The sequence below is a fragment of the Scyliorhinus torazame genome, chromosome 28 (assembly GCF_047496885.1).
Source record: "Scyliorhinus torazame isolate Kashiwa2021f chromosome 28, sScyTor2.1, whole genome shotgun sequence".
NCBI classification, from domain to species: domain Eukaryota; kingdom Metazoa; phylum Chordata; class Chondrichthyes; order Carcharhiniformes; family Scyliorhinidae; genus Scyliorhinus; species Scyliorhinus torazame.
Window position 1 is genome coordinate 37,255,368 of NC_092734.1, and position 12,497 is coordinate 37,267,864.

The 12,497-nt window shown below is 53.3% G+C and overlaps 1 protein-coding gene across 4 annotated transcripts in view; it reads right to left on the reverse strand.

Moving 5' to 3' along the window:
* Positions 1-11,528, reverse strand: part of pdlim1 (PDZ and LIM domain 1 (elfin)) — a 138,244-nt gene extending 126,716 nt beyond the window's left edge. The window contains exon 1 of one of the 4 annotated variants that reach the window (XM_072491852.1): positions 11,195-11,528. Coding sequence is in view for 2 of the 4 variants with exons in the window: in XM_072491849.1 (XP_072347950.1) it covers positions 11,195-11,290 (96 nt within the window). In the remaining 2 variants the exon portion in view is untranslated. Of the gene's footprint in view, positions 1-10,014; positions 10,182-11,194 lie in introns of those variants that run through there. The other 3 variants (XM_072491849.1, XM_072491851.1, XM_072491850.1) reach the window with 3 other exon arrangements.
* Between the last annotated feature and the right edge of the window lie 969 nt (positions 11,529-12,497).

The following is a 12,497-nucleotide window of genomic DNA, read 5'->3' on the forward strand; positions in this document are numbered from 1 at the left end:
CTTGTGCTGCAAGGCGGCATGGCAACCTCGGAGGGCCCCGTTGCTACTTTTGCGGGCAGGCCAAGCACCCCCGGCAGCGCTGCCCGGCCCACGCATCCACCTGCAAGGGATGCGGTAAAAAGGGCCACTTCGTGGTGGTATGCCAGGCCCGTGCGGTCGCCGCGGTCTCCGGCGGCGAATGCGGACTGCCACCACAAACCTCTCCACAGTCCCCATGCGACCAGCAGGCGCCGCCATCTTCCTACTCCAGGGCCACGTGCGGCCCTCGGGCATCTTGTCCTGCGGCGCTATGTTCGATGGATGGGTGCCGCCATTTTGTGCACCCCCAGCCATGTGCGACCAATGGGAGCCGCCATCTTGGATGGACTCCCAGGACCCCAGCTCGGCTGACCACACACCGCCCGAAGAGAACACTCAACTGCTGAGATTAGCCTCGGTGACCCTGGATCAGCCTCGGCCTCGAACACTCTCAACTGCTACAACGACCGTATTCATCAACGGGCACGAGACGTCCTGCTTAATCGACTCTGGGAGCACGGAGAGCTTCATACACCCCGACACGGTAAGGCGCTGTTCTCTCCTTGTCCACCCCGTTCATCAAAAAATCTCCCTGGCCTCCGGTTCCCACTCAGTAGAGATAAAGGGGTTTTGTGCAAACTTCACAATCCAGGGAAGGGAATTTAAAAATTACCGGCTCTACGTCCTTCCCCACCTCTGCGCGCCCACACTCCTAGGTTTAGACTTCCACTGTAATCTCCAAAGTCTAACTTTCAAATTCGGCGGCCCTATACCCCCCCCTCACTGTCTGCAGCCTCGCGACCCTCAAGGTCGATCCGCCTTCCCTGTTTGCGAACCTCACCCTGGATAGCAAACCCGTCGTCACCAGGAGCAGACAGTACAGTGCCCAGGATCGGATCTTTATTAGGTCAGAGGTCCAAAGGCTACTAAGGGAAGGAGTCATTGAAGCTAGCAACAGTCCCTGGAGAGCTCAAGTAGTGGTGGTAAAGACCGGGGAGAAGCATAGGATGGTCATTGACTACAGTCAGACCATCAACAGGTTTACGCAGCTGGACGCGTACCCTCTCCCCCGCATATCTGACCTGGTAAACAGGATTGTGCATGACAAGGTCTTCTCCACGGTGGATCTCAAGTCCGCCTACCACCAGCTCCCCATCCGCACTAGTGACCACAAATACACTGCCTTCGAGGCAGATGGGCGGCTCTACCACTTCTTAAGGGTTCCCTTCGGTGTCACCAACGGGGTCTCGGTCTTCCAGCGCGAGATTGACCGAATGGTTGACCGGTACGGTTTACGGGCAACATTCCCGTATCTCGATAATGTCACCATCTGCGACCACGACCAGCAGGACCACGACACCAACCTCCGAAAATTCTTCCAGACCGCAAAGATCCTTAAGCTTACATACAACAAGGATAAATGAGTGTTTAGCACCGACCGTCTAGCCATCCTCGGTTACATAGTGCAAAATGGAGTTACAGGCCCTGACCCTGAACGCATGCTCCCGCTTATGCAGTTCCCCTCCCTCACTGCTCCAAGGCCCTGAAGCGCTGCCTAGGGTTTTTCTTACTATGCCCAGTGGGTCCCCAACTATACGGACAAGGCCCGTCCCCTGATCCAATCCACAGCTTTTCCCCAGTCGATAGAGGCCCGCCAGGCCTTCAGCCGCATCAAAGCAGACATTGCAAATGCCACGATGCGCGCCATCGACGAGTCCCTCCCCTTCCAGGTCGAGAGCGACGCGTCTGACGCAGCTCTGGCGGCCACCCTCAACCAAGCGGGCAGACCCGTGGCCTTCTTCTCACGTACCCTCCATGCTTCCGAAATCCGCCACTCCTCAGTCGAAAAGGAGGCCCAGGCCATAATAGAAGCTGTGTGACATTGGAGGCATTACCTGGCCGGCAGGAGATTCACTCTCCTCACTGACCAGTGGTCGGTTGCTTTCATGTTCGATAATGCACAGCGGAGCAAGATAAAAAACGACAAGATCTTGGGGTGGAGGATCGAACTCTCCACCTACAATTAGGAGATCTTGTATCGTCCCGGGAAGCTAAATGAGCCTCCTGATGCCCTGTCCCCCGGCACATGTGCCAACGCACAAATGGACCACCTCCGAGCCCTCCACGAGGACCTCTGCCACCCGGGGTCACTCGCTTTTTCCATTTCGTCAAGACCCGCAACCTGCCCTACCCCATCGAGGAGGTCAGGACAGCCACCAGGGACTGCCAGGTCTGCGCGGAGTGCAAACCGCACTTCTACCGGCCAGAGAGAGCGCATCTGATAAAGGCTTCCCGTCCCTTTGAACCCCTCAGTATGGACTTCAAAGGCCCCCTCCCCTCCGCCGACTGCAACACGTACTTCCTGAACATGTTTGACGAGTACTCCCGGTTCCCATTCACCATCCCCTGCCCCGACATGACCGCAACCACCGTCATCAAGGCCCTCCATAGCATCTTTACGCTGTTCGGGTTCCCCGCTTACATACATAGTGATAGGGGGTCCTCCTTTATGAGCGACGAACTGCGTCAATTCCTGCTCAGCAAGGGCATCGCCTCGAGCAGGCCGACCAGTTACAACCCCCGGGGTAACAGACAGGTAGAGAGGGAGAACGGAACGGTCTGGAAGACCGTCCTACTGGCCCTACGGTCCAGGAATCTCCCAGTCTCCCACTGGCAGGAAGTCCTCCCGGATGCCCTCCACTCCATCCGGTCACTGCTGCGTACCACCATCAATCAGACACCTCACGAACGTCTCCTCATCTTCCCCAGGAAGTCCTCCTCTGGGACCTCGCTCCTGACCTGGCTGGCAGCTCCCGGACCCATTCTGCTCCGAAAACACGTTCGGGCTCACAAGTCGGACCCGTTGGTCGAGAGGGTCCACCTTCTTCACGCTAACCCCCAGTACGCCTACGTGGCGTACCCCGACAAGATACGGTCTCCCTACGAGACCTGGCGCCCGCTGGAGCCCCATGCACACCCCAGCCACCAGTCCCACCCTCCCTCCCACCTGTGCACCTTACAGGAGGGTCGGTCCTTCCGCCGGCCCAGTCTAGGCCCCCCCACCCACCGAAGCACCCCGCAGGCGCTCCCTTCCCAGGTCAACCGTTTTCCCCATCAGCGCTGTCTAGGGGTGTTGAAGCTGCACAGAGATCGAGGCCACGCTCCCGGAGTCACAGACGCCCGAGCTCCCACCGGAGTCACCACTGAAGCTTCGACGATCACAGAGGACGACCAGGACCCCCGATCGACTGATTGCTTCATTTTAAAGTGTATACTTAATTATGAATCATAAATTGTAAATAGTAAATAGAATTGTAAATAGTTACAAAACGCTGTACGGAGGTATTACGGTACCTCCATAACTATAATTTCTACCACGTTACCATGTTGTAATATCAGGCCACCATCCCTGCTGGACTCTTTTTGAACAGGGGGTGAATGTGGTAGTCTGTGTAGAGGTATTACGGTACCTGGTAATGCTGGGACACCATGGGTAGATATTGTATGTTTCTTATTGGTCAAGCTGTATGGTAGCTCCGCCCTGCTAGGCGGGGTATAAGAGCCCGTGCCGCCCCAGCGGCCTTCATTCTGTACCTGAGCTGCTGGAGGAAACATCTGGCTTATTAAAGCCTTCAGTTGGACTACAACCTCGCTTTAGTGGTCATTGATCGTGCATCAGTCCCCACGAAATTACTGTCCATACAACAAACAGTTCACGGTTGCTCCCAGCTTCCAATTGCCACCTTGTTTCCCTGAAAGGACGAGGGCAGAACATGCATTGGGCATGACCACCTGCAAGTCTCCCTCCAAGTCACACAGCATCCTGACTTCTGACTTGGAACTATATCCCCCTTCCTTCACTGTCTCTGGGTCAAAATCCTGGAACTCCCCAAAGATTCTACCTCCCTCTGTCCATGACAGGACAAGATTCCCAGTATGGTAGAAGGCATCTCTTCAACGAGAGACCATCTCCCTGCACCTATGTCCGGCAGTGGTAGATCCCAAGGTCAAGCCTCCTTTTCTCTCACACAGAACTGTTGACTGCTTGTAATATTCATTGATTTTAGGGAAGCCTGTAACCTGATCACAAAAATGGCTGATCTGCCCTCTTCCCCGTTGCAACATGAAACGCGTTAATATTCCAACCTGGTAGGAATGCTGACTACTTATTATTGACCACAACTCTTTTTGGCCTTAAAAGTAAATGGACAGTTAGCAGCTCAACTGTTACAACCTTATACCTACAATACAATTCTGGGACTTTGCGAGACTCAAGAGTCATTCTTTCCAAGCATAACTACTTTGCACCTTCTTCTCAGTAAAACAATCTAAGCCTTCTTTTGATCCCTGATAATCAAACTACCCAGACTTAGCGTCAGAGAGACTGTAGAACAGGTCACAAGACCTGCTTCATTGACCCTAAATTTAAAAGTTCCTGATCCAAAATGTAACAATTTTATCAACCTTTAATTGTACCACTCAGTTCTGCACTGAGGTGTATCAGCTATGCCTTTGCACTCAGTCCTGGAGTGGGACTTGACCCTGCGACGTTCTGGCTCAGTCACGATGGGCTGGCAACTGTGCCATGGCTGCCGAAGATCGATATCACACTCGGCATCCATTGTCATGTGGAGACCAAGGTTGGGGATGGGCAAGAGGGTGGCAGGCTGCCCACCCCCCCACCTTCAAATACATTGGTGGTGGGGGGGGGGCTAAAATTTATCCATTTGTTTCCCTCTTCAAAGATGCTGCTTAATTTGCTGAGTGCTTCCAGCATTTTCTGGTTTTTGTTATGTATTCGATATTTTCCTGAATGCACAGCCTCCTCTTCGCACCTTCTGAATAGCATCGTCCATTTAGGTAGCTGATTTTGTGCAGTGGGGTCATTCCCAGCAGATCCGGGGTCAGGCATGGAGGGAGGGTCAACGGCGAACAGCAAGGGGCCCTCCTGTCCTCTCAGATAAAATTGGAGCCTACTCCAAATCCCACTTTCGGATGAAAGCACGCCATCACAGTTCCCCAAACACACAGAGCTTTATGTTACAATTCCTCACCCAGTCTCAAAACATACCACAGACACCATCCAGCATATTGCACAATCCATCATAATCACAAATACAACAACAAACTTGAATTTATATGGCACCTTCAGCAGAATAAAACATCCCCAGGGCACTTCGCAGATACATTATAAAGTAAATTAGTGTTGGGTGGGGTTACTGGGTTATGGGGATAGGGTGGAGGTGTTGACCTTGGGTAGGGTGCTCTTTCCAAGAGCCGGTGCAGACTCAATGGGCAGAATGGCCTCCTTCTGCACTGTAAATTCTATGATAATCTATGAAATACTATGCCAAACTACATAGAGTCATCGAGGTTTACTGCACAGAAAAGGCCCTTCGCCCCATTGCATCTACGCCGGTCAAAAACAACCATATTCTATCCCATTTCCCAGCATTTGGCCCATAGCCTTGTCCGCCCCTGGGATCGCAAGTGCACAGCTAAATACTTATTTTTTAAAAATAAATTTAGAGTGCCCAATCCTTTTTTTTCCCAATTAAGGAGCAATTTAGCGTGGCCAATCCACCTACCCTGCACATTTTTTGGGGTTATGGAGGTGAGACCCATGCAGACACGGGGAGAATGTACAAACTCCCCACGGACAGTGACCCAGGGGCCGGCATCGAACCCAGGTCCTCGGCGCTGTGATATAATGCTATCCTCCTCACTGTTGACATAAGGAGGCATTAAGGAAGATGACCAAAGGAGATTGGGTTTAAGGAGCATCTTAAAGGGGAAAGGAGAAGTCGAGAGGTTTTGCGAGGTTGGGGCCAAGCAGGTGAAAGGCACACACACCAATGGTGGAACGATTAAAATCAGGGATGCCCAAGAAAGAGGCATTAGAGGACAGCAGATATAACAGAGCGCTCCAGGGTTGACATAGAGAGAGGGCGAGGCTATGGAGGAATCTGAGAACAAGTACGGGATTGTTGAAAATTGAGGTGTTCTCTAACCAGGAGCGTGTGCAGGGGTAATGAGGAAATTACATTGGGTACAAGTTAGGACGCGGGCTCCAAAGTTTTGGATGACCTCATGTTTACAGAGGGAGGAATGTGGGAGATCGGCCAGCAATGCATTAGAATGGTTAAGTCTGGAGGTAACAAAGCATGGACAAGATTTCAGCAGTAGAAGGAAGGGGCGGGGATGGGTGATGGAAATAGGTGGTATATATATATATATATATATATATATATATATTTAGTTGCCATAGTCCCTTGGAGGGGGGGGGGGGAAGCTGACTAGTGACGATTTAACCTGAGCGTCACCACCTCAGGCGAGGGGCGAGGTTGAGAAGGTGGAGCCGGTACGGGAATTGAACCCACGCTGCTGGCCTCGCCCTGCGTCACGAACCAGCCGTCCAGCCAACTGAGTTAATCCAAGGGCGGCATGTGGCGCAGTGGATAGCACTGGGACTGTGGCGCTGAGGACCTGGGTTCGAATCCCGGCCCTGGGACACTGTCCGTGTGGAGTTTGCACATTCTCCCAGTGTCTGCGTGTATTTCACCCTAACAACCCAAAGATGTGCAGGCTAGGTGGATTGGCCACGCTAAATTGTCCCTTAATTGGAACAAAAAAAATTGGGTACTCTAAATTTATTTTTAAAAACTGAGCTAAACCAGCCCAATATTTTTTTTAATCCATTTTTAAATGGATCACCGCGCCAACCAGGGGGAAAGGAGTGGGGCTAGAAAGTCTCAGCAAATGGTTTCACTCTGCCCAATATTTACTGGAAGAAACTTTTCGTCCCAAATATGTAAACCATTTATCAACTCTGGCACACGGCAGCACTCTCGCCTGCGAGCCAGATCTTTGTTTGGTCAAAGTCCTACCCCATGATGCCCTGAATAAAAATCAAGGCCGGCCCTTCAGTGTAATGCTGGGGGAGGGCTGCATTTTCAGGTGAGGTAATAAAAGGGAAAAGGACATTGATCTGAAACATTCGCCCAGTTTCTCTCTCCACGGATGCTGGCAAACTTGCTGAATGTTTCCAATATTTTCTGTTTTTATGTATGTTGAAATGAGGCTCCCCTTCCAGCTGGACCGATCCCCTGGTTGGCAGGTGTCTAGATCCAAGGGTCACAGCCTCAGAATAAGGGGCAGGCCCTTTAGGCTGAGGAGGAATATCGTCACTCAGAAGGTGGTGAAACATCGGGGAGGATTTTCCGGGTCCCCAGCCGCGTGTTCACTGCCGACGGGATTCTCTATCTCCGTCACTTGCCGATCGGATTTCCCATTGAAGCCACCCCACACCACCGGGAAACCCCACGGACGGGCGTGCACTGCCGACGGGAAAAGAGAATCCCAACGGCCGGAGAATTCCGGCCTTCGGAATCCTCTGGCCTAGACGGCTATGGCGATTCAGTTGTTGAGTATGTTGAAAGTCAACTTTGATAGACGTCTAGGTGCCAATTTCATTACGCACATCTTCACACACACTCTTTTTCTTTTGGGGAAGTGGTGGAAGGGTTCCCGAGATGATTATCAGACCGTTGAACCGTGTTATGAATGCTCCTTCCGTGGCTACAGATGCCAATGACATCAAGGGATACGGGAATAGTGCGGGCAGATGGCGTTAAGGTCAAAGATCAACCATACTCAGTTAAATAGCAGAGCAGGCTCGAGGGGCTGAATGGCTTACCATTGTTCCTATGTTCGATGTTCATAAATGTTAAATGATGCCACAGCACTCGTTGAAGAAAGGTGGCATCCTGGCCAATGTTTAGCTGCCGGATAATGTTAGGAAAGCAGATGATTGGCCGTTATTAAGACGTGGGGGTTTGTCGTGCACGAATTATCTGTTGTTTTTCCAGAATATAACTGCAACTTCACTTCAAAAATAAAGTCTCCATAGTCCCAGATTATGCTTTGCCCTTTGAGGGGGAGAGCTGACAGGTGGTGATTCAACCCAAGGGATACCACACCTCAGGCGAGGGGCGAGGGTGAGAAGGCGGGGCCTTCATGGATAACCTCAGCCTGTACGGGAATTGAACCCATGCTGTTGACGTCGCTCCACATCACAAACCCACCATCCAGCCAACTGAGCGGAACTGGCCCCCACTTCAAAAGTACTTCATAGAATTACTACAGTGCAGAAGGAGGCCATTCGGCCCATCGAGTGTGCACCGACCTTCGAAAGAGCACAACACCCACTAACCTCCACCCCATCGCTACAACCCCATAACCACACCTCTTTTTGAAGACTAAGGGCAATTGATCACGGCCAATCCACCTAACCTGCACATCTTTGGACTGTGGGAGGAAACCAGAGCACCCGGAGGAAACCCACGCAGACACGGGGAGAACGTGTCGACTCCGCACAGACAGTGACCCGAGGCCGGAATTGAACTCGGGGGTCCCTGGGACTGTGAGGCAGCAGTGCTAACTGCTGTGCCACCAGCTTCACCGTCCATTCAACACTTTAACAGGTCACTGGGGAAAGTTATGAGGCAAAACTTTCTTTCTAAGCGCTCTGCTATTCTGAGGATCCGCTATTCTCGGTATGACACCGTGTGTTTTCTCTCAGTAATCTGTCCACATCAGACACCAGTTGTGGTCAGGGCTAGGCTAGCACTCTAACCCCAGACCTCAGCTAGTGCAGGGAGCTAAACACCAACAAGGTGACGAAGGAGGATCTCTCATTCGATTTTCCTTCCCCTCTTTTATTGGGAAGCACCTGGTCTCTTACTCATCCCCTCTCTGGATTATGAGATCAGCTGCAGGCCACCTTCACCCGCCTGTACAAGTATCACAGGATGATTCAGCACAGAGCATCATTTGCCCTATCACATCTATGCTATCTAATTAGTTCAACTCCCCAGCTCTTTCCCCGTAAGCCACAATTTCCTCTGCATTCAAGTAATCATCCAATTCCTTTTTGAAAGTGTTCTGGCACCACCTTCTCAGACTGTCCTCGAGCGTAACCAATAGATTACTGCTTATGAGCCACTGAGCTCTCTGGGAATAACGTATAAACCTGCCAATGTCTCGGGAAATAATATTTGATAGGGAGAAACAAATATTCAATTGGTGGAAAACGTTCACAATCTGTGTCAGTAAATGATAATGATGCTATTTTAATGGGACTTGCCCCCTATCATCACCGAGGCAGAATTCCGGATTAACACATTGAACGTGTTGCCTGAAAGCAGCTTCTCAAAGGAGATGGACTCTAAATGCCAACTTTGCCAGCAATGGCCAGGTCCCAAGAGTGAATAGGAAGCCTTTTCAGTCCCATCTTCTGCTTTTTTTTCCCACTCGTTCATGGGGCGTGGGCGTCGCTGGCTGGGCCAGCATTTATTGCCCATCCCTAATTGCCCTTGAGGGGGAGGTTAAGAGTCAGCCACATTGCTGTGGGTCTGGAGTCACGTGTAGGCCAGACCGGGTAAGGACGGCAGATTTCCTTCCCGAAAGGACATTAGTGACCCAGGTGGGTTTTTCTGACAATCCATGGTCATCGTTAGGCTTCTAATCCCTTTTTTGTTGAATTCAAATTTCACCATCTGCCGTGGTGGGATTTGAACCCCGGACCCCAGAGCATTACCCCGGGTCTCTGGTTTACTAGTCCAGCGACAATACCACCACCCCACTGCCTCCCTCACCGCCCGTCCCCAATTGCCCTCGAGAAAGTGAGCCGCCTTCTTGAGCCACTCATCTGACCTTCGGAGGTGCCCCCTCCCTTGCAAAGACGATAGCCACGAACACTGCCACTCCCCACCCACCCTCCCTCCCCACCCACTCACCCACAGCACCACCCCCTCCACACACACACACACACACACACACACACACAGACCCATGCCCCTCCTGTTTTGATGAGACACAGGGTTCAGACACAAATTCCATTTCTAACCACCCCCCCCCCCCCCCCCCCCCGACCCCCTGTGCCAACCTCACCTCACTCACACCCAAAGGAAGTGGCAGCAGAATCTGCAGCCTTACCTGGTAAAGCGCCCGGGCCAGGTATACTCGGCCGAGGCACCAGTAAACGCTGGTCTCAAATAACTCCCTCCTTCAGAGAGACTGAAGTTTCAATTGCAATATGGAAAGTCTCAGGGATGGGCGAGAGAGGGGTAAGAACTATCGTCAGGGGGGATAGGGGCAGGGGCTGCCAGAGAGACAGGGGCAGGGGCAGTCAGGGAGATAGAGGCAGGGGCAGTCAGGGAGATAGAGGCAGGGCTGCCAGGGAGACAGAGGCAGGGCAGGCAGGGGGATAGAGGCAGGGCAGGCAGGGGGATAGAGCCAGGGCAGGCAGGGGGGTAGAGGCAGCAGCAACCAGGGAGATAGAGGCAGGGGCAGGCAGGGGGATAGAGGCAGGGGCACTCAGAGGGATGGAGGCAGGGGCATAGAGGCAGGGGACGGCAGAGAGATAGAGGCAGGGGTAGTCAGGGAGATAGAGGCAGAGCAGGCAGAGAGATAGAGCCAGGGGCAGTCAGGGAGACAGAGGCAGCAGCAGCCAGGGAGATAGAGGCAGGGGCACGCAGGGGGATAGAGGCAGGGGCACGCAGATGGATAGAGGCAGGGGCACGCAGATGGATAGAGGCAGGGGCAGGCAGGGGGATAGAGGCAGGGGCAGGCAGGGGGATAGAGACAGGGGAGGCAGGGGCAGGCAGGGAGATAGAGGCAGGGGCAGGCAGGGAGAGATAGAGGCAGGGGCAGGCAGGGAGAGATAGAGGCAGGGGCAGGCAGGGAGAGATAGAGGCAGGGGCAGGCAGGGAGAGATAGAGGCAGGGGCAGGCAGGGAGAGATAGAGGCAGGGGCAGGCAGGGAGAGATAGAGGCAGGGGCAGGCAGAGAGAGATAGAGGCAGGGAGATAGAGGCAGGGGCAGGCAGAGAGAGATAGAGGCAGGGAGATAGAGGCAGGTGCAGGCAGGGAGATAGAGGCAGGGGCAGGCAGGGAGAGATAGAGGCAGGGGGAGGCAGGGAGAGATAGAGGCAGGGGGATAGAGACAGGGGCAGGCAGGGAGATAGAGGCAGGGGGATAGAGAAGCCCTGAAGCTCCCTCCCCCCAGGGGATTAGTCAGTTTCTAGTTGCGGGGTTGGGGAGTTCCCAGTCGAGTCAGTTTCTGAAATTAACAAGAATTCAAACCCCGGAGCAGGGCTCTCTTGGCCCGTTCCTTACCCGGGAAATAGTCAGCGGCTGTTCGAAATCCTTCCCTCCGACCAGCCTGAATCCCCAGGGCGAAGGTCCAAGTAGATCGATCCGAAACTGGGACATTGTGGATGGGCTTGAAGTGGGAGAGTGGGGTGGGGGAGGTAGTGGAGGGAGGGTAGCTCTGTCCACACTCACTGCCTGATCCCAGGAACACAGTTTCCTCCTCCCGGCAGCGTGTGAATCAGCTTCCCAGGACTGGAGTCATTTCCGAGGTTCGGCTCAGTTTTATTGTGTTTCCAAACAACACGTCAGCCAGTGCCCTCGTCCTGCTGCCTTCTATGGTGTTCACAACCCAGACCCGCCCTCTCTCTCTATACTGTGCCTTGCACACACACCCTTTCACTCCTTATCTGTCTTTGAAGTTTTTCTGGTATAAAAATTTTCTCCTTGCTGTAAAAACACCAAAAAGGACAAGAGATCTTTCTCAGTCACATAGGCTCCTGCCTCTATCTCTCTGTCTCCCCTGCCTCTCTCTCTCTCTGTCTGCCCCTGCCTCTCTCTCTCTCTCTGTCTCCCCTGCCTCACTCTCTGTCTGCCCCTGCCTCTCTCTCTCTGTCTCCCCTGCCTCTCTCTCTCTCTCTGTCTCCCCTGCCTCTCTCTCTCTCTCTGTCTGCCCCTGCCTCACTCACTCTCTCTCTGTCTGCCCCTGCCTCTATCTCTCTCTCTGTCTCCCCTGCCTCTCTCTCTCTCTGTCTCCCCTGCCTCTATCTCTCTGTCTTCCCTGTCTCTCTCTCTGTCTGCTCCTGCCTCTCTCTCTCTGCTCCTGCCTCTCTCTCTCTGTCTCCCCTGCCTCTCTCTCTCTCTGTCTCCCCTGCTCTCTCTCTCTGTCTCCCCTGCCTCACTCTCACTGTCTCCCCTGCCTCTATCTATGTCTCCCCTGCCTCTCCCTCTCTCTGTCTCCCCTGCCTCTATCTATGTCTCCCCTGCCTCTCTCTCTCTCTGTCTCCCCTGCCCCTCTCTCTCTCTGTCTGCCCCTGCCTCTCTCTCTCTCTGTCTCCCCTGCCTCTATCTATGTCTCCCCTGCCTCTATCTATGTCTCCCCTGCCCCTCTCTCTCTCTGTCTGCCCCTGCCTCTCTCTCTCTCTGACTCCCCTGCTCTCTCTCTCTGTCACCCCTGCTTCACTCTCACTGTCTCCCCTGCCTCTATCTATGTCTCCCCTGCCTTGCACTCTCTCTGTCTCCCCTGCCTCTCTCTCTCTCTCTGTCTGCCTCTCTCTCTCTGTCTCCCCTGCCTTTATCTCTCTGTCTGCCTCTCCCTCTTGTCTCCCCT